Consider the following 26,949-nt stretch of genomic DNA (forward strand, 5'->3'; position numbering starts at 1 on the left):
GTTTCCTACTTTCCTCTTCTGCATCTGAAGAATATGTATCATACATTCATATATGTTGCTTTGATAATATCATAAACTCTACCTTCTTTTCTGGGTTTTCTTTGCAATTTATCACATTAATTTAGCGAAAATGGTTAATTTTCATAAAGTAGCTATACATAATCTATGTGACATGACACATCATCATGCCACATAGATTTCAATTAAAAAAATTAATAGCCGAGAGTTATAGATTTTCCACCCAGAATTCAATACTATCCTGCTTCTCTCTCCTGCCTTATTTTTTCTCTCTCATATGAGTTTATCTTCTTCTTCTTCTCTCTCATCTAAGCTTATCCTCTTCTTCTCTCTCATCTACTTTCGTCCTTGGTTACGCCATTGTTGCACGGTAGCTAGCATTTCTTCGTCCTCAAATCCTACGGCGTAAATCGAGCATCTATTTCATCAATCTTCTGTTTGGGTTCTCAAATTTAGGTGTTGGACTACATCTTTTGTGCTCCAGACTTTATCAACATTTTTTCATCTTTGAGATCGCCCGCTTAAGGATGCATGTAGAGTGATACGGCTTGGATCCGTTGATTCATTTTGCTAAGATGTATAAGGGTGATGGTGGAGGTTTTGGAGGTGATATGCCTATGGGTGGTGACTCTAGTGGTGGTTCTACTGGCAATAATGGTGGCCAAGGCCCAAAGATTGAGGAGGTTGACTGAAGTTGAATTAAGAGGGAAATATGGGGTCTGTTGCTCTGTTTCTTGTGTGCTCTGTTTTCTTTGTGTTCAGTTTGTATTTTGTAAAGCCAGCTTTTGATTTTACATGTGGATAATTACATTGTAACAGTGCCTAATTGCATTGTCAAATAAGCTTATTGCATTGTCGAAAATGGATAAAATGACACTGTCAAATAAGCCAATGACTTATTACGCTATCACATATCTCAAGGTGCTTTATTACGCTGTCGCATATGTACCATAGTGCATAATCACACTCTCAAGATGTTTTATTACGTTGTCGCATATGTACCGGTGCATATCACACTCTCAAGGTGCTTTATTACGTTGTAGCAATAGATAATTACATTGCACTAGTGTCAAAGATAACATTGATTTGCTCCTTCTTAGTTGGAACTGTTGTGTTTCTTGGAATCAAAGTAGTCATAACACCACCAGCAGTTTCAAGCCCAAGACTAAGTGGTGCGACATCAAGCAACAACAAGTCCTGCATCTTTCATTCCCATCGCCAGTAAGAATGGAAGTGTAATACCATTCTTTCACTGGTTTCTTAGTGGTTCGTCATTAAGGAGGATCTCGCCCTACTTCCAATGACTTGTCGCCGTCATGAATACCGTGCTGATCTACTGTCATCAAGAACTCCTATTTGCTTTCGCCGAACACTCTTTCATCGGAAATTAGTGTAATAGCAGCCTGAAATGAACACTTCGTACACCGTCGCTGCCTATCAAGCCTCCCGTCCATTGAAGTATTATCATAAATTTTGTTAATATTATATTTTAAGATTTTATAATAAATTTTGTATTATAATATAATTTTTAATCTTAAATTTAATTAAACAAATATAATTTATATTTAAAATTAATTTTAAGTATAAATTATAAATTTGTCAGAAATATTTTATATTTATAATTATTACCTAATTAGTAATAATATAATATGTTAAATGTAAATTTATTGCATTTTTTTTAATTTATCATTATGTATTAAAAGTAAACACGTATAAAAATAAAAGTATTAAAGTATAAATATTTTATTTATATAAATGTTAAATTAAAAGTATTTTATAAAATTAAAAGTAATAAAAGAGAGGAAACAAGTAGACAATAGTGGGGCCACACTGTAAAACTATAATCATCACATGGGACCCACGTTTTAAAAAAAAAATACTGTCAAGAAAACGCTGCAAAAAGCTCCCCACGAGAGCTTATTTTCTAAAGCGGATCCACTAAAGGACCCAAAAAGTTTAAACATGTGTCACATAAAGAGTGTATAGTGACGGATCCAAGATCCGAACTCACTGGGGGCACAACTAAGTAGCAATGGTCCAGAGGCAGCACCCCAATTTTTTTTTTTTTTTTTTGCATTATTTTTATGGCACTAAAATAAGCACTAGTCATATTTTAAATAGTAAAACATTACATATTTATTTATCACAATTATTATTTACGAGTTTTGATATTCTAAAACGCTTGATTACAAAAATTATTGATTAATTTTTGTTCTTAAATTATTTACCTTTTCAGAGAGTATGTTAGGCACTGCTTTGGACATAATTGTGAAGCCTATAATTACATGTGTGTTCGTGTTTTCGGACTATCAATGAAGAGGAAAATGAAAATAGAAACTGCAGAAACTAACAGAAAAGGAGTAATTCAAACACATCAATAATTAAAACTTAGAAAGTATTTTGTTTTTATATTTGTTAGTTAGCGTTATTGTTAGGTACGAAGCCTTAATACTTCAAGAAAAAGTATAGTAACAGAAAAGCCAAATCCCGAGCTCACTCAGAATAAGGGCACTCCATCTCACAATGGCGAACTCCGTATATATATTAGACCTCCTGTTCTTAGGTGTCTGTACATGTCTCAGTCTGTATTAATATTACCGTTGTACTTTGATCTCTGTGTAAGGTTGTAGATATAATGTTTGTTGTGTATTCTTTTTCCAATCAATGAAAGTGATCAGCTTTAAATCCTTTGCACACATGCATGTACCACATTTACAATGTTGTATCTCCTCGTATTCTTGTAGTTCATCCCACAAGCTCTTTAACTTGGCATAGTAATGATAACTCCACCTGTTTCATACTTGAAATTTCTCTTGCCTATTCAAAAACCCTGATTTGATTAAGAACTGAATACCTGGTTTTGAGATCTTCTCACACCTCTTGAGTTGTCTTCCGTCCATTTATGCTCTGAAGAATATTTGATGCCACTGAATTTGTGATCCATTTTTTGATGAGACAATTACATTGCTTCCATTATTGAAAATTAGGATCATTTTGAGCTGGTATTGGAAGAGTGCCAACAATAAATCCAACCTTAATTCTGGATACTAAGGCATTTATAAAGTTAGAGCTCCAAACATGGTAGTTGCTTCCATGTAACTCCAGTGAATGAGTTTGTGAACTGAAAAATCATTAGGCAAGCATTGATAAGAGTTTTGAAATGGATTTTGAGTAAAGAACAATAAATCCGATCAACTTGTTCTTTTATTGCAACAATTTTTCCATCTACCATGTCTTCAATTCGCTTGCATTCTTACCCCATGTTGGTAGTGTTGTTTCTTCAGATGCTCTCCAAAGCATAGTTTTTAGAACCGAACAAGACCACCAGTCGAAACGAAAAAACCGTGAATTGATAGTACAACTGATTTTTTGCTGATAATATACCATTTAAGCATTAGATCGGGGAACATGGGTGAACCGATAATTTTCCAAAAAATCGTGAATCACCGGTTTATTTAAAAACCGGCTTATCAATGAAACGCCAAAATCTGACGGAGACTCTCGAGGGCAACTCGCTATGGAGACACCAGTGGGCACACAGATTAGCGATGGAGATTGGTGGACACGCAAATAGGTTATAGAGAAGGGATATCAAATGGGCTATGTAGATCGGGGATGCAAGAGGGAGATCAGATCAGAGATGGGCACAAGAATTGACGTTGCAGATCATATATGAAGAATGTCGAAGCAAATCGTAGGTCACTTTGCAAGTCAAATCCAAAATTGTGCACGATTTCCTAGGGAAGTGGAGAGGAAATTTTGGCTGTGGGTGATTTTGGGAGTTCTTTTCAGTACAGAGATTATGAGATGTTTTAAATACCAATATAGGACTCGCAAACAATTTTCTACCAAAATGGTATTTGACGCTGTTACAAACAGCGTCATTACAATTTTTTTAAACTAATGACGCTGTATACTGTAGCGTCAAATGTTTTTTAAAATTACTACACTAATGACGCCTTTAGAAATAACGTCATTTGAAGATATTAAGTTTTTATACTTATGACGCTATTAAATCTAGCGTCTTTAAAGATTTTTTCCAATGAGTGTCATTGTGGATCGTGAGATGACGCTGTTTCTCTTTAAGAATAACAAATGGGTCTGGAGGCAGAGTCATTTCGCAAAACGGGTAGAAAACCTAAAATTAGAGAAAAGCGTAAGGCGCCGCCCATCTCTGGACTCTCCGTCACCAGCGTGGCTCCGACGACTCCACCACGTGCTTTCTTCCACGTTTTGCATGCCGCAGGTGTAGCTGTCTTTATTCCTCATCAGTTTGAGTTGCAGCAGCCTTGGTTGAGAGATTTTCTGACACTTCCTCTACCGAGATAATCTTCACAGTCCGTGACAAATCCACCAAAGGTAATAGTTGGTTTTTCGTTTAGATTAATGCAATTTATGTGTATCTCGTTTAATTGTGTGGAATAATAACGATTATTGTGATAATATTTCTGGTGAGATTGTGGCTTTAGATATAGGTGAATTTGGTATTATTGGAATGATAATTTTGGTTATGTGTTGGGTCTAAATTAACCTTACTAGCAAGTGTACTAGTCGGCGACTATAGCACAATGATAAGCAAAGGTCGAATCCACAGGGACGGAGTTATGTCTAATCCAAATGTATACTTGTATGTATGTATGGACAATGCAAACAAAAGTAAAGTTCCACTCAAGTTTGTTTGGTTTAGTAATTAAACTAAAGACAAGCAAATAGTAAAGTGTTTTTGGTATTTTCTTGGAATAAGGATGCAAATTATGCTAATGCACACTATCACTAACGCAACTAATACGAATGAGATGAGTTAATGAATATGAGATGAACACCAAGGCTTTGGAATCCCCCTTGAGAAATGACTTGCAAAGAGACAAATTCACATATATATTTGCTAATTCGGGCATAACAAATCCATACCTAAGTCAGTTTTAGCGCACTTAAGCCAAATCTCACTAAAATCGATTACTAGCCACTTTATTGGTCTAGGTCGGATATTCCTAAATACATTCTAGCCATCTTATTGGTCTAAACATGCATAGGAATTCATGGGGTTCCATGAAGATTAGGATTCATACAAATTGTCACCTAATTAAAGGGAGACACATTCATAATCAAGAGTTTCAAGAAGCATAATCTACTTGACATATTGCCGTCTAAGCAAATTCTTCAAACAATTTCATCCAAAAACCTAAAGTGTTGACCAAACACAACAAGCATGAAGAAATTGTAATCAAGCATAGAAACACAAGATTTATACCCAAATCAACTCATATATATGTAAATCAAGTCATACACAAAGTCATCAAACCCAAGGCTTCATCCTAACCTTGGAAAAAGTGGTTTAGTTACACATAGAGAGAGAAAAACATAGAGAGAGAAGAGAGTGGCATGAATAAACCCCAAATATTGAGATAATCCAAGTTGGGTTGAAGAATTCCTCCTCCAAGCTCCAAGAATCTCTTTTCCCCTCTTTTTTCGCTCTCCAAAAAGTCTATTCGAAGTGTCAAAAGTGCTCTGTGGCTAGGGCAAATCACGAATTAAAGCTGGCCCAAAAGCTGTTTTTTTTGCGCGTAGGCGTGTTGAATTCATGCCTAGGCGTGCCACGCCTAGGCGTAAGCCTAGGCGCAAGCTAATATTTCCGGTTCTCTTCAAATCAATGCTCCCTGGACTGGGTGGATGGATTAATTCTGGGCATGCCTAAATGCTGCGCCTAGGCACACTTCTTCACCAAAATCTCTGGATCTGCCCTGAGAAATTTTAAATGACCATAACATCTCCATATGACCTCTGATTTGAGTGATTTTGGAGTCTATGGAAAGCTTGAGATGTCTAGTTTTCAATGCCTTTTGTTTTTCTCGATTCTAATAACTTTACAGAAAGTTATGACCATTTTAACACACAAAGGTTGGTGGACATTTTCTCCAATTCAGCCCTTTTTCCACCGCTTTTCATTCCAATCCGCAATCAACCTATCAAAATACAAATCAACACATAAACACACTTATTATTTATCAAAAGGAAGCCTAAGAGGGGGATATTTCTACCAAAAACAATAGATATTATGATACCTATCATTATGCATTGTAAAATGGACACGATTAGGCTTTACATTACTGCCAGGTTTTATATAGGTTATTGGGGTTTTGGATTTGATTCAGGATTAGGCTTTCAATTACTGTCTGGTTTGATTATTGATTTGTGGGATGATAGCCTAGTTGATATGTTAATTTTGGTATGTTTTGGTGAAGGTGATAATGACGACACCATGGAATCAAACATTTTCATTTGGATTTTTCGATGAAAATGATGTTGGTAGTTCATATCAGCCACAATCACAGTCAGTGAATCTAAGATTTATTCTGGAGATGTGTCATGGAGAAGATGATAATCCTTTTGATTCAGCAATTGCGAACAACAATTCGAAAGGTGAAGAAGATGAATATTCGTTTGATTCTGATGATAGCGACAATGATGAGTTGAACATACCTGTTTTCGGGGTAGACAATACGACGGGATTTGACAATGCTATGGACCAATCTGATACGCCATATCCAATTCCTGAATTTGGAGACGTTGGTACACTTGGAGAGGCAAGTTGTAATGATTGGGAGTACAATCGTCAAGTTGAGTATGATAACATTGCAGCCAACCAGGTTTATGAAAATAAGAAGGAATTACTCCATGCGGTTAAGACTTGGCACATAAAAAACAATTACCAATATAAGACAGAATGCTCGAAAAGAGGTGTAGTTCAATTAAGATGTGTGAAGGAGCCAAATTGTAGATGGTATCTTCGGGCAATGTCGAAGGAACATTTGAATGTTTTCAAGATAACAGTGATGAAGGGTCCGCATACTTGCACAAACGCTTCACTAATCAACGCCTTAAACAATTGAATTCAGAGCATCTATCTGAAGAGGTGTTTTCATTAGTAAAAGCTGATTTGAAGATAAACATTGCAGCTATCCGAGCACATGCCTAAACACATTTGGGGTACTCAATATCGTATCGGCAGGTTTGGACAACAAAACAGAAAGTTATGGAAAAGTTATTTGGTACATTTGAAGAATTATAGTAATGAGAGGACTGGTGCATCTTTGTCCCTGACATGGCTACGTAGGTATTTTGGTCATCTTAATCCACCTCGTGTTGATGCACCCGATGAGGTTCTACAGTGTTATGCTAGGGCGTATATTATGGCCATGTTTGGAAGCATACTTTTCACCAGCACCACGGGAGATAACATTCCACTAATGTATCTACCTTTATTAGAAGATCTACAGGCGATGAGCGAACTTAGTTGGCGAAGTGCTGTATTGGCATGCTTGTATCAGAATTTATGTCGAGGGTGAATGCAGGGTACGAGACAGATGGGTGGATGTGTGCTTCTACTTCAGGTATTAAAAAAAATTGTTATTTTCTCATGTCTGTTTAGGGTTTAGGATGTCCACTAATGTTTGTATTTATGCAGTTATGGTCTTGGGAGAGATTGCATTTATGCCGACCAGAGGTACCTCCATTTTAGCCACTTAGAGAGGCTGATATTGCTGGAGGAGAGGAGCCATTACGACCACTTAGGGCTAGGTAATTTAATTGATTTATGCTCCTGATATAACATAATTGATTTACATTCAATCTAATGATAATGTTCTACAGATGGAGTACTCGTAGGACTTACAGACATAATCCTCGGCAAGTCCTTTTATTTGCAAGAGATGAGTTAGATCGACAAGCCCATCACCAAGTACAATGATGAAAAATGTTATTAAATTACTTAAATAGTTGTTACGTGCGTCTAAACAATATGAATAATCAAATATTTTGATAATAGGTTGAATGGATGCCATATACTCCAGAGCGATTGACTGTTGCACCAGTGGTGTGGGTTAAGGGTGCTCGAATATGGAGATCGATCGTTCCCTTGATATGCTTCAAGATAGTCGAGCTTCATTGTCCTGATCGTGTTATGAGACAATTCGGGCTATCTCAACATATACCTGATCCAGTGGATACCGTTAACAAGTTACATGAAATTACCCGAAGGGGTCGCGGGGATGTTAATTGGGTTGACCATAACGCGGAGTGGCTAGTCCAATGGGATGATCGGTTAAATAGAATAGTGCAGGAGCGGTTCCCGTATACGAGTCTCGAGGCCTACATGCAGTGATATTCATCTATTCTATTACATGTCGATCTATTATAGCTGTCGCTATAGCCCCTACTCGTCCGATATTGGAGTATGAGCCTCACAGAAGTAGACTACAGCGTGTGGAAAATCATTTATCATTTATCCATAAATAAATTGTGCATTGTTCCAAATAACTAATTACTTTATCTTTCATTGGTACGCAGGCGATTTTGACATTGGCGGGTGCTAGGAGAGCTGCTGCTTCTTTGAGGGATGTGGTTAATGATGCTGTTGCCCACAACTGGTTCGCAACTTGTCGTGATATTCTGGATGAGCTCGGTGAGGGACATTGTTAGGTGTAAAATACACCTATTTTTCTAGACTTAAAAGTTATTATTTTTCTATGTTGTTTAGTGCAAAATACTGCCCATATTGGTATTTTTATGAACAGGTACTACTGGAGGGTAAAGCTGGCATTGGACAGAATTTGTAACCTGTTCTGCAACCTATTGCGACCGCAGAACGCGGGAATTAGTCTGCACGTTTAAGTTGCTTATGTGGCAAATACAACGGGCCAACTTAGGGTTTTAAAGCTATATAAAGGGGCTAATGTGCTGGGGAGAATACACGCTGCAGTGGGTGAAAACAGAAACCTAATTTGGACAAAGAGTGACGGCAAGAAGGAGGAGAGGAGGCACATCAAGCTTCGGCAAATCTCAATTCTCCCATTGATTTGAACATTGTTAATGAGTATCTTTATGGTTTTTATTATGACTATGTGTAGCTAAACTCTTATCTAGCTAGGGTTTGGTAATACTTCTACCATAAACCTTGTGCACAGACTTGGTTGTCAATTAGACAAAGTTTAATTCTTTGTTCTCTGAATTAATTGCTTATTTCCTATTGTTTTGCATGCCTGATCAACATCATAATTTTAGGAATTGTTAGTTAAACATATTCGGCTGACCATGACCCGGTGTTTGACGAAGTAACAAGAACTTGCGTAAGATCCAAGTTTTGGAAACATAGGACATAATTGATTGGGTAATAGACCATTATCCTAGATTGTGCAACTGTCGATTTCCTAGTGCTTATGCTTGTCTAAGGAAATTCTTAAGATACACCAACCAAGACTCCTTCGATAAGAAAATATCTTGCAACTGGACCAAAGTCAGGATCGTTGTTTAGAGAAATCTAATTGACTGTAGCTGGACCAAGGCCTTTCAATTGACATTGTTAAACTTTTAAATTGTGTGATTGCATATTAAGCTGAGTGCATAGGTAGAGGTAGTTGGCAAGCCAAACCCAAGCTAGTTTTTGTCCATTGATATTTCGTTCAATTTTATTGCTAGTTAATATTAGAAGCGTCTGATATTTATTTACACTATTGTTAGTAATTAGTTGGTAATTAATACAGTCCTCGTGGATTCGACCCCATGCACTATTTTACTGTCTTTCGGCACGTACACTTGCGAGTGGGATAACCCGTCGGTATTGAGTTGCAAGTATTTCTTGCAATAAAAAGTATTTTTTGAGGGATGTGGTTAGTGAGCTGTTGCCCACAACTGGTTCGCAACTTGTCGTGATATTCTGGATGAGCTCGGTGAGGGACACCGTCTAGCTGATGTTATGACAAATGTTGGAGAAGGTAGACCACAACGAGTTTCCTCGACATACATGAGGTTGAGCACTCGGACATGCTGGATTTAGTACCGACTTCACTTTTCACCAATCATAGCTGACACAGGAAGCTCAAGCTCCAGCACCATCTACTACCCCTAGCACTTGGCCGCCAAGTACTAGGCGGAGGACTGACAATTAAACCGCTTTGATTGTATTACTTAACTTTAGTGTTTGAATGAATTAGAAACTTGACTTCGTACTATATGTTATATGATGCCATGTTATTCACTACGTGTTATTCTGCCACCAGATATTGTGATTGTTTCAATTTTTTACAGGTTTGTTGTGGTTCTCATAAATGGGTTTGTACATTTCAAATTGGCACTATAATGACGTAATTTGTGATAGCGTCATTAATGTTTTTACTAATGACGCTATTATAAATAGCGTCACTTGTAAAATATAATGAAAACGCTATTACAAACAGCGTCTTCCGATTTGAAAAATTATTAACACTGTGACGCTACTAGAAACAGCGTCAAATACCATTTTAGTAAAAAATTGTTTGCGAGTCCTATTTTGGTATTTTAAACATCCCATAACCCCTGTACAGAAAAAAAACTCAGATTTTGGCTCTGTGAGAATCTCGGTGGAGACAAAGAAAGCTATTAACTTTCCATCGAATCAGTCCCATCAGTTGTAAAGAATTAGCCTAATGATTCTAGAAGACTCTAATTAAAAATAAAATATATAATATTGTTGGTACCAAATCTAAATCCTACAAATCAGTTGACACGTGGCAAGGCATGTCCCACAATGCACAAAAAGCAGCCAATCTCCTGGTGACATGTGATAGAAGCAAGGAGGAATTTGATACTAATCAGTGTTCATTTTGCAGGTTTCTAATTGGTTATTAGCATGAAATTCAGAGATTAGTTCTCAGAAATCAGGGTTGTCCAAGGTTTACTGTCCAAAAGGCTACAATTCAAGGAGTCTTGGTCTTAACGGATAAATTATTTTCAAACGTGGTCTGTTGGATAACTACTGAGATTTTAGCAGGATTACATCAAAGAGAGTCCTAGAGATTTTAGCAAGATTTCTCTCAAACATGTTTCTAGTTGAAACACGACTCCACAAAGCTCAAACCATGTTCGTCTTGCACAACTCAGAAGTTGACATTTTTAGACGATCTTTTGTGTAGAAGCAGTAACAAAATGATCACCATAAGCTATGTTCCCATGTTTTCGACCATGAAGCCTGAAAACTCATGAAGCAGAGACTACCAAGACTTCCAAGAGAGTCCACTTCCTCCATAACGAAGAAGCACAACCAGAGAGATACTGCCATCATTTTCATTTTTAGAAGAAGGTTGTGGTTATTATGCCCACTAACCTAGTCACTTCATCTAGTAGCAAGAGAGTGGGCTTACCACGATCCCCATGATGTCCCATGACAAACACCAGAAGAAGTGTCCATGGCACTATAAAACAAGAAGAAGAAGAAACAAAAAACCATCCCGCATCAAACACAGACTCAACATCTTCAATCATTTATCGCTTTCTTAGGCATGGCTCCGGCCTCTTATCTTTATATTTAGCATGACTTCAAGCCAACTAGTACTTAGATTTATCTTTCCAACCTTCGGGGCTATGTTTTAGTTTAGGCTTGTAAAGCACGCCTACATCCCAAGATGTATTGCTTTTCAAAGAAGATCTTGATGCATTCTAGCAATGCGTTGTTTTTCATTTCATTCCAATAGAAGCTCTTTTCATTCCGTGATAGTCTTCTATTTTTCTTTTCTTTTTTCAGATTGACACTCCTGGCATTTTAAGTCCTTTTCCTAGAAGGCAAATCTCGAGCCAATAGCTTGTGTTCTCTAACTACACGCAATCCATTTAGTGTTGAGGTCAAATTCGATGTAGAATCCTACAACCATCCTATCAAATCCTTTGGGCTGACAACAAGCCCTAGCACACTTGCAAATCCAACATCCATATCCACAAAACTCATGTTCCTAATAGCTATAATTGTGAGATCTCTTTTTCAGAGCAGAAGATAACCACCAAATATATAATATACTTGTCGGGACATATATAATTATATAAAATATAAAATGTATATATGGTATATTATATTATAGTGTATACATATATATAATGTAATATAATATATCATATACATTATATCATATATAAATATATAATATATACAATATAATATATATATACATATACATATATATATATATTAATTTATTTTTTATTATAAACTAGCGGTTCAACCTCTATCATATCGATTAAACCTTGAAAACCTTGAACCTTTTATTTACACGGTTTGATGCACGATTCGGTTTTAAAAACTATGCTCCAAAGGAATTTTTTCTCAATTTCGAGGTATGTTTTTCCCAATACCAGAATTTTGTGCGACTTATTGGTTGTTGTTCGCCAGTTGCAGAGTAGACTCTTGTAGGGGTGGTGGCTGGAGCATGTTGAGCCTTTGGGAGAAATTTTGCATCTGCTATTGAATTTGTTGTTGGATCTGCTGCTACATTTGTTGTAAGAGAACAAGAAGTTGATTGGAGGTAGCTACACCTAGATTAGCGACTTGTGGATTGATCATAGATGGATTGACGACTGGAGGATTGGGTGGAGTCGATGAATCGTTTTGTTGCTTGGGGTTGTCTCCCTGACGACCCTCAACCCCAGTTTCCTTGAGTGTGTGTTGACCTAGTTTGAACCATGATTTGAGTTTTAGAAGTTCATTATTCTTCCTACAGACGACGCCAATATGATGACGTGTAAATCTTGCTTTGCTTGCAAACGTACTAAGTTGGTTTAAACTAGGCTTCTTCGATTGATGATGAGAATGATCTAGCAGTAGATGAACAAACGTAAGCTAAAGAGTCCCCCTAAGGTGTTTTCCTCAGGAAAGACGCTTCGATACTTAAGTCAGAAAGCAATGAAGAGAATAACTAACAACTTCGCAAGTCAGAGCTCTTAGGAAGAAAAGCATGAAAAATTGTGAATGAATATTTTACCTGACTGGAGGTGCCTTTTTATAGTAGTTGGACAAGTTCTACTCTGTAATGAAGTATGATCTTTGAAGAATTATGAGTTTGAGAAACTTCTATTTTAGTTAGGAAATATTCGTCCTTATTCTTTGAGTTAGGTTTGGAGTCTTCTTCAAGAGTCCAATTTTGTTTCAGAGTTTGTTTACTTCTAGTTTATGTCGAGATATACTTCTCGACACCAAGATTAGTATCTCTGAGCCGAGGTAGGGGTTCCGAGATAATACCCAACTTTGGTGTTTTACCATTATGATATTTGATGTACCTATTAAATTGGGCCGAGGTATGCTTTGAATATTTTGTTTTGAGAGTGTGTCATGTCTGTTTTTTACTGGAGGGTGAATTTGGTATTAGCAAATCCTAATCAAGAATTAATTTGACACACATATATTCATTATTATGAAAATAGTAAATATCGTTACTCATAAAAGCAATGTGAAAATATTATTGTTTAAAGGGTGCCTGTAGTGGAAATTGCATACAATCCCTGTAGTTTCCACTACAGTCGTCAGATCTATTTTTTGAAAATAAAATAGTGTGGATCCCACAATTAAAGTAGATATGACTGTCAGTAAATCTATTGCCTACAGTATCCACTACAGGCAAGTTAAGGGTGTAGATAGGCCTTGCATTTTCTACTGTAGCTGTCATATTTGGTTTTTAAAACTAAAAACAGTGTGGGTACCACACTTAAAGCATATCTAATAGTCAGTAAATCTACTACCTACTGTATCCACTGCAGGCACCCTCATTCGGTACATAATAGCCAATACTTGAGACTAAAGAGAATAAGGAAACATGAAGAAATTCATTGACTTCACAGGATTTGGGTGTATCTTGTTCCAATCCAAGTGTTCCACCCATGTATGGATAAACTTAGGAGTAAATGATATGTTTGGTCACTCACAGATGGATTGTGTAACAACTCAGTCCCTCACGTTTCCAATGTAACAATTTGATCACTGGTCTTTGTGATGTGTAACATGGTCAGTTTTCATGCAAATTCCGTCAGTCAATGCGTTGACATGACAATAAATAGTAAAAAAACCATTTTTTTTTAGTAATTAGTGCGTATGTGGAAATATTATGAATTTTATTTTTGTTTGAAAAGAGAACAAAGCTCATGATTTATTCTTTTTTAATCCTAACTCTTCGATGACAAATCTAGGTAAGACAATCTCCCTTCTAGGCCAAGAGCTTGACTCCAATACCACTCATTATTCAGGTCTGATGAGTACATGTGCCCAATCACTCGTTAATCACACCTTTGTTCTTCTTGCTCCCCGATCCAAAATCTTTTGTGAATTGGCACACAATCCTCTGTTGGAGCTCCTGTGCGTTGAGATCACGAACCATTATTTTCTTTTTCCCTATTCCACGTAGACAAATATTAATTGAAAAAAATTAGTATTTTTGACTTTTTACGACAGGTTCGCAACTTGACTGACCATATTTGTATGAAAACTCAATCATGTTACACGTCACAAATACCAGCGACCAAATTGTTACATTTGAAATGTGAGGGACTGAGTTGTTACACAACCTATCTGTGAGGGACCAAATTAAGGGATGATGGAGGGGGACTATACTAGGCTGTAGTCCTTCCCAATCCCCACCCGCCTAACACCAAATATATATACTACTTATATATACATACACTACAACATATATATACAACTAATACATATACATATATATATAGAGAGAGAGAAATTCTCACATAATGGTCTAATGTAAGGGTGTAAAATAAGGGTCTATGTTTACACCATTGATTTGAAACATGTGAGACCCAAAATAGTAGACCCCACTTGTCATCTCATTCATCCACACCATTAAATCGTAACCTTTATTTTACATCCTTACATTAGACCTTTATGTGAGAATCATCAATCAATCAATCAATTACTATCAATCAATCAATCATCAATTACTATATATAAAGTTCATCAATTACTATATATATATATAAAGTTCATAGAATTGGCGAGCTCTCCATGCGAGTTCGTCGCCTTTTATGTACTCTCGCATTTTTTAAACCAGTTCGTGTTAAAAGCGGTGTCGTATGGCCTTGGTTTGGTTCAATGTCTGGTCTAGCAAAACGACATCGTTTCATTTGTTTCTCTTTTGTTTTGTTGTGTCGTGTGATACAATCGCGCGTGTAGTCTGTTGTTGAAGATGCAGGCGCCAGTTACGAAGACGTACCCATGTGCATGTACCTGGTCTCTCTTTCTCAAGAATTTAGGCATTTTTCTTTCTTTTGCTTCAGGAAGCCTGCAACGTTGTCATACTTCTCACATCTCTTCACTTAAGTTGATCTCTCTCAAAATTATTGCGTAGATTCATCGAGCTAAGCATCGCCGGATTTTACTGCAATTTTTTTCTAGCCCGCAAATCCACTTCAACTTCTGGTTGTGCTTGACAATCATGGTCTTTGTCATCACCTTATTTACCGTCTTCTTCGCATCACTCTCCTCTTCACCCCAGATCTTTGTTTCTCTCTCTTCCGGCTTCCCTTAGTCAGCACTATTCCATAAAACTCATGATGTCCTGGCTGCGGGCTTCTCGCTCTCATTGAGCTAGCCATTATGGTCAGGCATGTCAGGTGAGTTGGGTTCGTGAAGGGTTGTCGGGAGGGTGATTAAGTTTACTGATCTGGTGTGTTTTTGTGGTTGTATTATTATTTTTGCCGTCCTCTGTCTCTGGATGTTTATCTCGTTATGCGTAACTCTGTCTCTCGACAAAAATTCGTCAATACTTAGAAGCCTACATCTACAAAATCAGACTGGTATTATAATCCCTACCTGATTTAGTTTTTCGTATGTTGACATTTTGCTATATATCGGTTTGTTTCTTTGCGTGTCTTTATTTTATTGAATTGGGTTTCCAGATCGTTGTTACTCTCTCCTCCGGCTTACCTTCGTCAGCGCTATTCGATACAACGCACTGTCGATGTCCAGGATGCGGGCTTCTGGCGCTCATCGAGCTAGCCATCATCGTCAGGTATGTCAGGTGAGTTGAGTTCGTGAGGGGTTGTCGGGGAGGGTGATTAAGTCTACTAATCTGGTGTGTTTTGTGGTTATATTATTATTTTTGCCAGGCTCTGTCTCTGGATGTTTATCTCCTTATGTATGACTCTGTCTCTCAACAGAAGTTCGTCAATACTTACAAGCCTAGATCCACATAGTCAGACAGGTATTATAATCCCTTCCTGATTTAGTTTTTCGTATGGTGACATTTTGGTATATCTCGGTTTGTTTCTTTTGCGTGTCTTTATTTCACTGAATTGGGTTTTGCGATTTGATGCTCTGATTGTTATGTTGAGTATTGTTGATAGAGATATATACGTGTAACATTTCCTAAATTTCATTTGATTGTAGGGAGATCTTAAAAATAAGGAGGACACCCTAACCAGATAAGTGAAATGTATTTCTTTTTCTTTTGATATAATATAAAGTGAGGGAATGCCATAGGGTTGATTGGCTAATGGAGGCAATTACTTATTTGTAGAATGAAAAAGAAACAAGTTGGGCTAAATTTCACCCCAAGATTTACAACAAAAGTTTGCTGCTTTAAAGGATAAATGGGGTTTAGGAAAAAGAAGTTCTTGATTTATTTTTCCCGTCCCTTTCACTTTTGCTGCTAGAATAAAAGAACAGAACTTTGCAATTTTGGGGTTTTTCTTTACATGAGACAATTTCTTAATTAAATGTCTTGAAATTGATTCGTGTGTGGTTGTGATATAGATTTGATGCTGTGATCCGTTTTACTGGCCTCAAGGCTGTTGGGAGAGTGTCGCAAATCCACGCCGTTTTTTCAACTTCAATTTGGTTGGTGCCATCAATCTTTATGAGGTCATGGCAAAATATGACAGCAGAAAGGTATTTACTGTTGCATTAGTTTCTTCTTTCGAGTTAGTGTACTTGCAACTCATGCGAGGAAGGATCATCAAAATTTTCCAATATACATTCTCCAAGAATGTGATTTTCCAAAGACCTCTTTCTATCAGTTATGAGAAATTTTAGTGGTCAGAAGACTAAGCCTGTTTGTCTTCTCAGTTCTCAAGATAGTTGTGCAGAGTTGTTGTCTGAGTCTCTGAGACTCTAATCATCCAGTAGTGTTATTCACATATAAATTGACTGTTCTTTTTACAATTAGTTTCTATGATGGTATTATACCCTGTAGAAATTCTTTTGCTTCTTCTTTCTTCCGAACTATGAAGTTTGTTAATGAAGATTATGTGATTTTCTATGATATATCATTTTCTATGTAATTTTCTATGTTTTATGGTAACTGGAGTGCTTGATTTGCTGCGAATGTTTGGCGTGATTCATGTATTGGGTTGGAGCAAGCAGTTAAGGTTAGCGATAATCATAATATTTTCGATACATGTTCTGATTCGCAGTTATGATTTAGATCAATTCTACTTCGATGTAGTTAAATTTGGGGATATTTATACTGTCTATTTGGGCCCTAATCTTTTGATTTATTGTCTCATGGGATTTCCTTTCTCTTTTGAGCTTTGGTATGGGTTTGTCCTCATCTGGCCGTTGGACCCTTCACCTGCAAAGATTCCAGGTTTGTCATACACCATTTTTCTTTTTCCTACACTGATTTTTAGTTATTTCGTTTTTCTGCTTTAGCGATTATAGTGGGACGACTTGGTATAGTAAAATCTGTGAGTGGGTGCACTAATTAAAGGCTAATAGGTATGTGGTAGGCTTTTGTGGGTTGGTTGCTGAGGTTCTATGGATTGGTTCTGGTATCTCTCATAATGCCTATTAGGTATTTCTTGCATATGAATTTTGTGCTTTGATTAAATTATGGATTTGTGTGAAATCTAATGTTTATCTTCTTTAGGTAGGTGCATGTCCTAGAGAATTTTCATGGAAGCCTTCGGTTTTGAGAGCATGGTGGGGAGAGACTTTCTTCCCAAAGAATCCGGTTTCTTCATTTTTTAGTTCCTTTCAGCTTCATGTGCTTCAAATTCTCAGCCATGCATATTTTTCTTCATCTTTTTTTCCCTTCTCTTGCAGAAAAGAACACCACAGTTGGGCTCTGCGGTTCAGGAGTCTCAGAGGTTGCACTCAGTATCTGTCTATGAACAGTGAAAGAAACAATACAGTTAATAATGTTCAACTTTCAAGCACGGTTGGTTTTAGTGGCAGTGATGTCTTTTTTTTAAAAAAAATTTATATCTAATTACCTATTTTTCCCGTTTACACACAAATACATGTATGCTCATACAAATATATATATATATATATATATATATATATATATATATATATATATATATATATCTCGAGAACCTGAAATGGATTCGTTTACTACTGCAACTTATTCTATTTGCTTCTTATTGATAAGTTGTCTGCAATTTAGCTCTTGATATTTTATTTTTATTGAATTTATCTGATATTTGGTAGTATGTCTGAACTGAATGGCTTAAAATCTCTTTCTTACGGTAAATAGTTGCCAGTGATTCTCTTCATTTGCTGTTCCTAAAGAGTCACTAGGTATAAAAGTTGTGGTTGTTTGGCATGGATTATCTTCTAATGTAACAAAACAGAAACCAACAGGGAGAAGATATTAAACAAAACTCAAGTTGCTTACTCTTGTGGGTTTGTTAAGATGTAATTTTATGGAGTGTAAGAACTTGAAATAACATTTTTTGCTTGATGTGTCAATTCTAGACTTTTGGGACTGAGGATGAGAGAATGTCTAGAGATGGTTCTCAGAAGAGTACATGGAAGGCACTTGGTGCCCTCAAAGACACAACCACTGTTTCATTGGCTAAAGTCAAAAGTGATTACAAAGTATAAGCAGCTTAAATGTCATTCTTTGGATATTTACTTAAACCCCCTATGTGTTTTGAACTTTATACTACGGTATTGAACTTTGCATGAATGGACATTGCTATAGTTAAGGCTACAAATCACTATGAGCGCCCTGCAAGGGAAAAACACATTAGAAGTGGGTGGTCTATCACAGTATTCAATTCGATTATTATAACTAATGTCGTATTCCCATTGAAGTTGACAATGGTTAAGGGAAAACTTATGACAATGTATCTGTTTCTCCTTTCAGCAATTTATGCTGCTCCTTTGGCTACTAGACCTCATGCAGATGTGGCCTACTGCATCCATGCACTTGCCAGACGGTTATCAAAGACACATAACTGGGAAGTACGTCTTCGCACAAAGAATCTACTTTAACGAAATCATTATAAGCATCATCCTTGCATTTACAGAAATAAGGTTGTAACTAATTTTGTATCAAAGAGAGATTGCACTTTCCTTCACTTAATTAATGTCCATTTAACTGATATCAACAATTTAATTTAGTGAGTAAACATTTATGGCAGTTCATGCCACACCTTTGACATGTTACGTGTGTTTGTTGCCTTTAATTTTTTGTCCCTGCTTGCCTATTCGCAAGAAGAACTGGGTAAGGAGGGGTCCAGGATAATAATTTTGCACTCTTGGTCAAATACAAATTTGCATATTACCATTCTTCTCATGCACCTGTTATGTTACTATTTACTGTATAGTTCACCAAGGAGGAATTTCTTTTCAATATGAGCTATACTACATCCTCACATATGATATTAAGAATCCACAATGGTGATAACCTGCTCACTTTCCTCTCTGAATAAATAGCGCAGTTTAGTTGGTGACCATGGGCGGGATTCATGAAAATGTCACTAACATTCCTTTATGTGTCTCCAAGCAGCACAAAATGTAATTTGCAAGTAGGTGGATCTTGAATGGTTATGAGGCGGCAGTCCAATGATTATCGTTGGACATGGCTACAATCACACGTTGCGATATGGAGTGGGATTCTCTTATGCTACCAATAGCTCATTCTATGAGGCAGTATATGATAAGAGAACGGGTATAGTTTACTCCTCATCCCTTTTGTTTGCTCTTACACATTACATGGGAATCTTAACATTAAACTCTTCAACACCATTTCAACACCATTTTGTTTGATAATGAAGAGGCACCCCCTTTTATGGAAACTTTAGATTGTTGACCTACATAGTTATCTTAAAGGTTCTAGAGACAGCACTGGTTTAGTGTGTGAGAATCAAGTTGATCTTCTTTTAGTTCTTTAAATTCTCTGGAAAAGTTTAGTTTCTCAGTCACTTAAATTAGGCTTTGAGCATATTCTTTCAAATCTACCATTACATGGTGAATGGCCTTGATTAGGAAAATTTAGCATCAACCTTAGCATTTTTTTAATTCTCTTGCTTCTTTTGTCCTCCTCATATTAGGTGACTTTTTTTTTGTCTCAGTTGCTTCGGTGCTTTTGGCCAGAGTGTTTTTTTGTTTACCTTTTCATAATCTTGCTTCTTTTCCCTTCTCTATTTCTAGCTTCTTTGCTTCGGGCCATTACACCATGAGACTTCTTTTCCAACCAACTGAAGGAGAGGCGGCTGCATCTTACATTACAACAGGAGCTCTTGGTGATGCTGAATCAATATTTGGAGTAAACATTGATAGTCAAAGACCCACTGGAAGGAGGACGCGTTGTTTTGGTGCAAAACTAATTGGGAGCATGAAATCATGGCCACCTCCAACAGGTGATAAGGATGATCGAAATTGAGCTTGGCGGGGTTGGATTCTGCATGAACTGTTTAAGATAATTTGGTCCCTATTCCGATGATTGACCAGTTATGTTGGTTCAGTGTATTTTTTGTGTTCTGAAATTTTTGAAAAATATTACAAAATGCTAAGCTATGATTAAATGAGGATGTTTTATGGTTACTGGAGTGTTTCCGTTACATGTTCTTTCATCTTTGGATTGTATTAGGGATTTAGTATTTGTCTGTATTTGGATTTAGTATGTCTACTTGCTGAGAATTTGTAACCTGCATGTATGGTATTGCCAAATAATTATTTGGTTAACAGTAAATGGGATTGTAACACATTTGTTGCATTGTTTCTTTTAATTTTTGATTACATATGACGTGTTTAATGTGCATCGTTGTCAATGGTGATGCCCATCATATTCGCTGCCTTTGAATTAGCCTTGTTTATTTCCGTTTATTGCAGTAATTTTCTGTTTTCCTGTTTTTGCTTGATATGAATTGGCTATGTTGTCCATGAATTTGCGTTTCTAATGGTCGCTTATGAGGTTGCGTAAGAGATTTTAATTTAGAGTTTTTGAGTTGGATCCATCTGTTTGCAGTTACCAATCATGAGAACAAATATCATGCTAATAAGTTAACATCCTATTGTCCTGTCCTGCGACTATACCTATGTTACAATGTTTCCGTTAATTTTTGATTAAATATGACGGATTTAATGGGAAGATTGGGCAAAAGAAACAATAACATGGGGCAATATTTGTTTAGATACAAGAGCAATATAGCGAAGCATTGTGGATTGTCCAAAATCAACACTTGGTTACTTCCCCAAAACACCTCCTCAATTGCAACTCCGACGACCCTCTGTAAAATGCATTTATCCACCTTCCTGCAACAAAGCGCGGGTATGATGCTAGTATATATATATTACACATATATACACTACGACATATAAATATATTTTTGTATATATCTTTTATGTGTATATATATTCTTATGTGTATTTTTTAATTTTTAGTAAGTGAATATATATGTCTGTATATTTTTAAGTAAGTGAATATATATATTTGTATATATCGTAAATTAATTCGTTTCAAGGCTCTCAACTCTTGGTAGGTCTAAAAGAAAAACTAATCTTAGTGTTATGTGCTATCAATTAAATAGATATAATATTGCAAATAACATTGGAATCCCCTGCAGTTTTACATGCTTAATAAAAGGATAGTGTAAAAAAAGGAGCAAAATTATGGCTTCCTTTAGAAATTATGTGATCATTTCAGGCTTTCCATTTCCAACTAGACAATATGCGTTTATGAATTCCCAAGTAAAATGATATAACTCATGTATTGCAGTTGATGTATGCATATCCATGCATGAAATGCATTTAGCCAGTACAAATTTTTTTTAAACCCTCAATGGGGTTAGGGATTTAAACTACTTCACCTCAGCTGCTACAAAAATGTCAGCCAGTGGCCAAATCCATGGAAGAACAATAAAGAGTACACTCGATGTTTCCATCCAGATTTTCCACAGCAATATCCCATATTTCGCAAACCATAGCAGCTTAAAGGGTCAATGGCATCTCTGAATCTCTGATGAATCATAGATCATTTGAAACCCTTCAAAATCTTTGCAACTTTGTCCATCTATAATCTTTAAAATAATCTTAGTGTCTATGAGAATGCTTTCCGCCACCCAAACGTGGATCTCCCCTCTCCCTACTCCTCCTGTCTAAGATCAACAACCCAAATGAGACTGCCCCTATAGCTGCCACAGCATAAAATATTCTGTATGGAACCAAGGACAGGCCAGAGAGATAGGAATAGTATCCAGTAATCAGATAGATGACGTTCAGTCTCGCGACATGGCCCCTGGTGCCAAGGAAGGTAAACATGGAAGTGAGCTCGGGCTTTGAAATAATGATGCCATGGAAGATGACACCAATGCAGAGGAACGAATCTACAAACAACGGAAAGCTATGAGACGTTCTGATTCTCTGCAATCAAACATGAGTTCAAGATAAAGGCAAGCCATATACTCAAGTCAAATGTGTGAATGGAAAACCAATACTGATATTTTATTTAGGAGTTCGCTTATTTATTTTGCATCTGGATCTAAGAAATGGAAAATTCAACCCCTAAAGCTGCAAGTTTTAAGATTGTTCGTGCATGTAAATTACCAATTTGCATTCCACGGATATATGATGCATATATGCATTATAAGGGCAAAGTCAAATGGATCCTTATTAGTTGTTGGACAAGGAAGTGTGTCCAGGATGACGATCCCAAACATTCTCCTCCAATAACATAACACCAATCAGACAAACGTTGAAGGGCTTTATATCTCTGAAGGAGATTTTGCAGTAATAGACGGTTTTCCATCTACACTAAGAGAATCCAATAACTTCCACAATCACATAATGCGGTCTTTCATTCCAGAAAAAAGGCAGGAGGATATCATCCATACCTACAACCAAGCAAGCATCGATGGGACGAACATGAATGCTGTAAGAAAATGCAAAATCAGCAAGCCATGCCGGTAATGAAAAATCTCCAACTGAGGGTTGAAGCAATTGGACATCCAATTCTTAGGATCAAATTGGACATCCGTTCTGCTCTACGAGAAAAATGGGCAAGGGGGTCTATTGAGCATGGGAAAGGTGTTAGGCACCCCATAACTTCCGAAAACGATTACCTTAAATGTTTTATTTTTTTTTGAGGAATGATTGTATGTCCCAATTGTTTTAATGAGTTTTCCATATGCACGGAAAATCACGTATTATCAAATGGGTGGAAATGTTCCATTATTTTTAGACCAAGCTTTGATGTTGAAAATTCCATTTTTGATGGGTTTGATTGGATGTGATGAAAAATCCATGTAGAGTGGTTTTGAGAAAAAGATGCACGAGATCACTGCGGACATTCCCGGTATGGCCAAAAATGGATAAAAATCCCACTTGGAGTGGGTTTTGATGATTTGAAAAAAAGATGCACGGAATCACTATGATCATTCCCCGCTTGATCAAAAATTGGATAAAATCCCACTTGGAGTGGGTTTTGTAAATAGGATCAGTGGGGTCATTCCCGACTTGGCAGAAAATGAATAAAAATCCCACTTGGAGTGGTTTTGAAAAAAAGGATGCACGAGATCACTATGACCATTCCCGGTTTGGCTAAAAATGTTGGTTTGATTTGGATGAAAAAACCCACTTGGAGTGGATTTTCAAAAAGAGGTGCATGAGATCACTATGGTTATTCCCGGCTCCAAAAATGTTTTGCTTGTTCTTGGTTGAAAAATCCCACTTGGAGTGATTTTTGATAAGTTTGGAAAAAGGGTTATTTGGATAAGATTTTATGGAAAATCCCACATTGGAGTGGGTTTTGGAAAAAAAAAATTTGGGAACCTGGTTGATGCACCAAAAAGGCCCACAATCAATGAAAATGATTCAATTTAAGCCATACTTACAATCATGTTCTTCATGAGAAGAAAAAAAATTCATTTAAGGCCCACCGGATGAGCCAAATATCTTTAAACCCCTTTGGGTCCTCAAATATATTCTTCTAATCCCTAAGAACAAGTTCGCATTATGGTTCCACAAAATCCAAGTATTCTAACTAAATGCCACTGGTACCCCAATATCTTGAAGGTTCCTTGATATTTAAAAAGAATGCAAGGGCTTCATAATTAATCTTGGTGCGTTTATTAAGGTGACACGGCTTCGATTAATCCTATGACTAACACATTGGATTTATTTTCATGGCACTCAAACAATCCTAACATATATCTAGGAATCATGACATAATGTGAGAATTCAAAGTCCTAAGCATACAATGTAATGCAATCATCATTCACAAAATCAATCCCTAATGTCTATATGCTTTTAACATCCTATAATATTATGTATGCAGTTTTCACTATTTTTCACTACACTATTACAAAGGTTTACATTTTATAAGGATATAAATGACAAATAATAAACTTAACAATAATACAAGTATGATATACAAAAAATAAAATATTGCTCACGGGGGCCCATTGTTTAAATCCGGTTCAAATCTTCTAGGTATGCCTTCCGGCCCAAATAGCGTCAAGCCCTGTCCAAACCCAACAAATCAAACATAAGAATGGTCAAATGGGTATTCAAATATAATATCAAACCAAGTCTATATTTAAAGATTCACATACACATATAAACATATATACAATATATATAACCATACCATGTACACATACACAGATATACACATATAAACACATAAAAAATATACACATCCGAACCAATACCTGTACACAAACACATATAAATATGCATACCACGATATACACCTATACATACATATAACATATACACATCCGAACCAAAACCTGTACACAAACACATATAAATATATACCACAATATACACATATACCGACCGTCAAAGAAAGACAAACACATCATAATCAGCCATCAAAGAAAATACAGAGTAATACCAGACTTGAAGCAGAACAACAAAAATGAAATACTGGACTTGTAATGCAGAGTAATACCGAGTAATACCAAGTAATACCGCACTTGTAATACAGAGATAGAGCCTGAGTAGTACCAGACTTGAAACAGGGAAGTATGACCAAAATGAAATTGGAGAAATATAGAGTCTGGAGCAAATCATCACAGAAAGATACATCACAATATACATATTCTTTAGCCAAACAAACATGAATATGTGGAAATAATACCAGGAGAACAGTAGAGAAATAGAACCATGCAAGATTACCTTCTCAAAGCGATTAAGCGAATCGGTTTCCTTGCTCTCCTTTCTGTTTCCCGATTTATTCTCTTTCCCGATTTCCTCTCTTGATTTCTCTGTGTTTTTTCCTGTGCAGCGATTGCTCTCTCTCAATCTCCTTCACTCGATTTTGTCACTCTGCTTCTTTTCTCAGTGGCCTGATTCCTCTCTCGATTTCCTTCATGGGGAGAACAGTTCTCTCGTCTCTTGTTTTTCTTTTTTGTTTTCTTTTTTCTTCTCTTTGTGCGGCGGGTGTCCTCCTTTTTTTGTCTTTTCCCTGGCTCTCTATAAAAACATAACATTTATGAATACACTCCATTTTCAATTTTTTTTCGAATTTTACGAATTGCACCCCATGTACATTTATTTTTTTTTATCTCTTACATTTCTCCTTCTCTTCCTACATCTCTCTATCCTCTCTGTCTACGGCGGGAGGAATCGGTATTTGTTTCATTTCTCCAACCCAAAACAGATTAATTCTGTCAATATTTTGACAGATTTACAGCTTTCTGTTTGTGGAATTTTCTCTGATAAGTTTGCATTTACTGGTTTTCCATTTATTGCCTCTTGTATTCCAAACAAAGGGATGTATTGTTGGTTTTAGTTGTGGAGCGACACTTGAGAATTTCTCATTTCTCTAGCATTTATAAGAAAGCATTGATACTTTATGTGTGTTTCTGTTTCACTATCTGAATATATAGTCTTTGTTTGTTTGGTCATTCTCCGTTGCATTTTTAGGTGAATAGGTGGTGGAGTTTGTGGAGGTGGGGAATGTGTTGGGTTTTCATTGAGGAAGGGTCAGGCAATGGGGTAGGTGATGCTCTGTCTTTGTAAGGGAAGAAGGAGTCTGAGGGGAAGGAGTAGACTGAAGGAAAGAAGAGGGAAACAAAATGGTAGGGTCAAGTGGTGTGTGATTAGATGAAGTTTTTTTTGAGTTTTTTGGGTGTACTTAGTTAAGTCGGGGATGCAAATAGCCCTCATCATTTGTTTTTGTGCGGCTGGCCTCCTCTCCTTTTTATCTCCAAACCTCTAAAACCCTATTATGTGCTCTTTATATTGTGCAACCATCTCCCCACTAAAACCCTAGCTCTTTCAATTTTTCATTTTTGCCCCTACTTTTTCTCTCCTTTTAACCAAGATGACAATCCTTTTTGGTTTTTTTCATTTTTTAATTTTTCATTTAATTTATTTATTTTTCATTCCCTAGATATTTTCTAGGGCTTCGTTTTGGACAATTGGGTCAAAACTTGAGTTTATTTTGGAATTGGGCCTTAAATTTTAAGTTTATGGGTTCACGGGCTTTTAAACAAAGAAAATAGTTGGGATTCTCTTTTCTTGTTTTAATGTTATTTCAGATTTCATTTTTTCATCTACTATTATTTTTGGCCGGACGAAAACGGGTTACTACAAAGATCGACAAAACTTTTGGAAGTGTCTAGACTGGATGAGCTGCTATCTGCAGCAGGAAAATTCTGGTTTGTTATACTTTCCTGCTTGAATGCTAATTCCTCAGATCTAGATCCGTTACTGCTGTAACTTATATAATCAAAAAAATCATCTTTCCTTGCATGGCTGCGAAAGGAAGCCGTCAAATAACTGTTACAGAAATATAGAGCAACTCTTAGAATCAGCTTGATGACACCTCGATAGCATAAAATAGTGAGGCTTTTCAAGAATTTCTCATCACAAACTAAAGTTATGATTAAAGAACACAAAAATTTATGCCATAAGTAACTCTATCAGATATTTTCCCACATACAAAG

The 26,949-nt window shown here is 36.5% G+C and overlaps 1 protein-coding gene across 31 annotated transcripts; it reads left to right on the top strand.

Moving 5' to 3' along the window:
* The first annotated feature begins 15,021 nt into the window (after positions 1–15,021).
* Positions 15,022–20,757, top strand: LOC119987121. Of its 31 annotated transcripts, none has more exons than XM_038831900.1 (11): positions 15,038–15,615; positions 15,718–15,830; positions 15,928–16,022; positions 16,208–16,708; positions 17,183–17,187; positions 17,348–17,405; positions 17,548–17,612; positions 17,864–17,978; positions 18,915–19,012; positions 19,560–19,721; positions 20,204–20,757. In XM_038831900.1, exons 4-10 carry the CDS (start codon positions 16,685–16,687, stop codon positions 19,591–19,593), a joined length of 399 nt encoding a protein of 132 aa, XP_038687828.1. In that variant the 5' UTR covers positions 15,038–15,615; positions 15,718–15,830; positions 15,928–16,022; positions 16,208–16,684; the 3' UTR covers positions 19,594–19,721; positions 20,204–20,757. The 31 variants fall into 31 exon arrangements, 27 of the variants coding, with proteins under 27 accessions (XP_038687813.1, XP_038687815.1, XP_038687814.1 ...); XM_038831902.1 differs by having other exon boundaries at positions 15,043–15,615; positions 17,399–17,405; XR_005465374.1 differs by lacking the exon at positions 20,204–20,757 and adding exons at positions 17,688–17,771; positions 19,378–19,450 and having other exon boundaries at positions 15,022–15,615; positions 16,208–17,405; positions 17,537–17,612; positions 19,560–19,701.
* Positions 20,758–26,949: the final 6,192 nt, after the last annotated feature.

The sequence above is a fragment of the Tripterygium wilfordii genome, chromosome 20, assembly GCF_013401445.1.
Source record: "Tripterygium wilfordii isolate XIE 37 chromosome 20, ASM1340144v1, whole genome shotgun sequence".
Taxonomy (NCBI): domain Eukaryota; kingdom Viridiplantae; phylum Streptophyta; class Magnoliopsida; order Celastrales; family Celastraceae; genus Tripterygium; species Tripterygium wilfordii.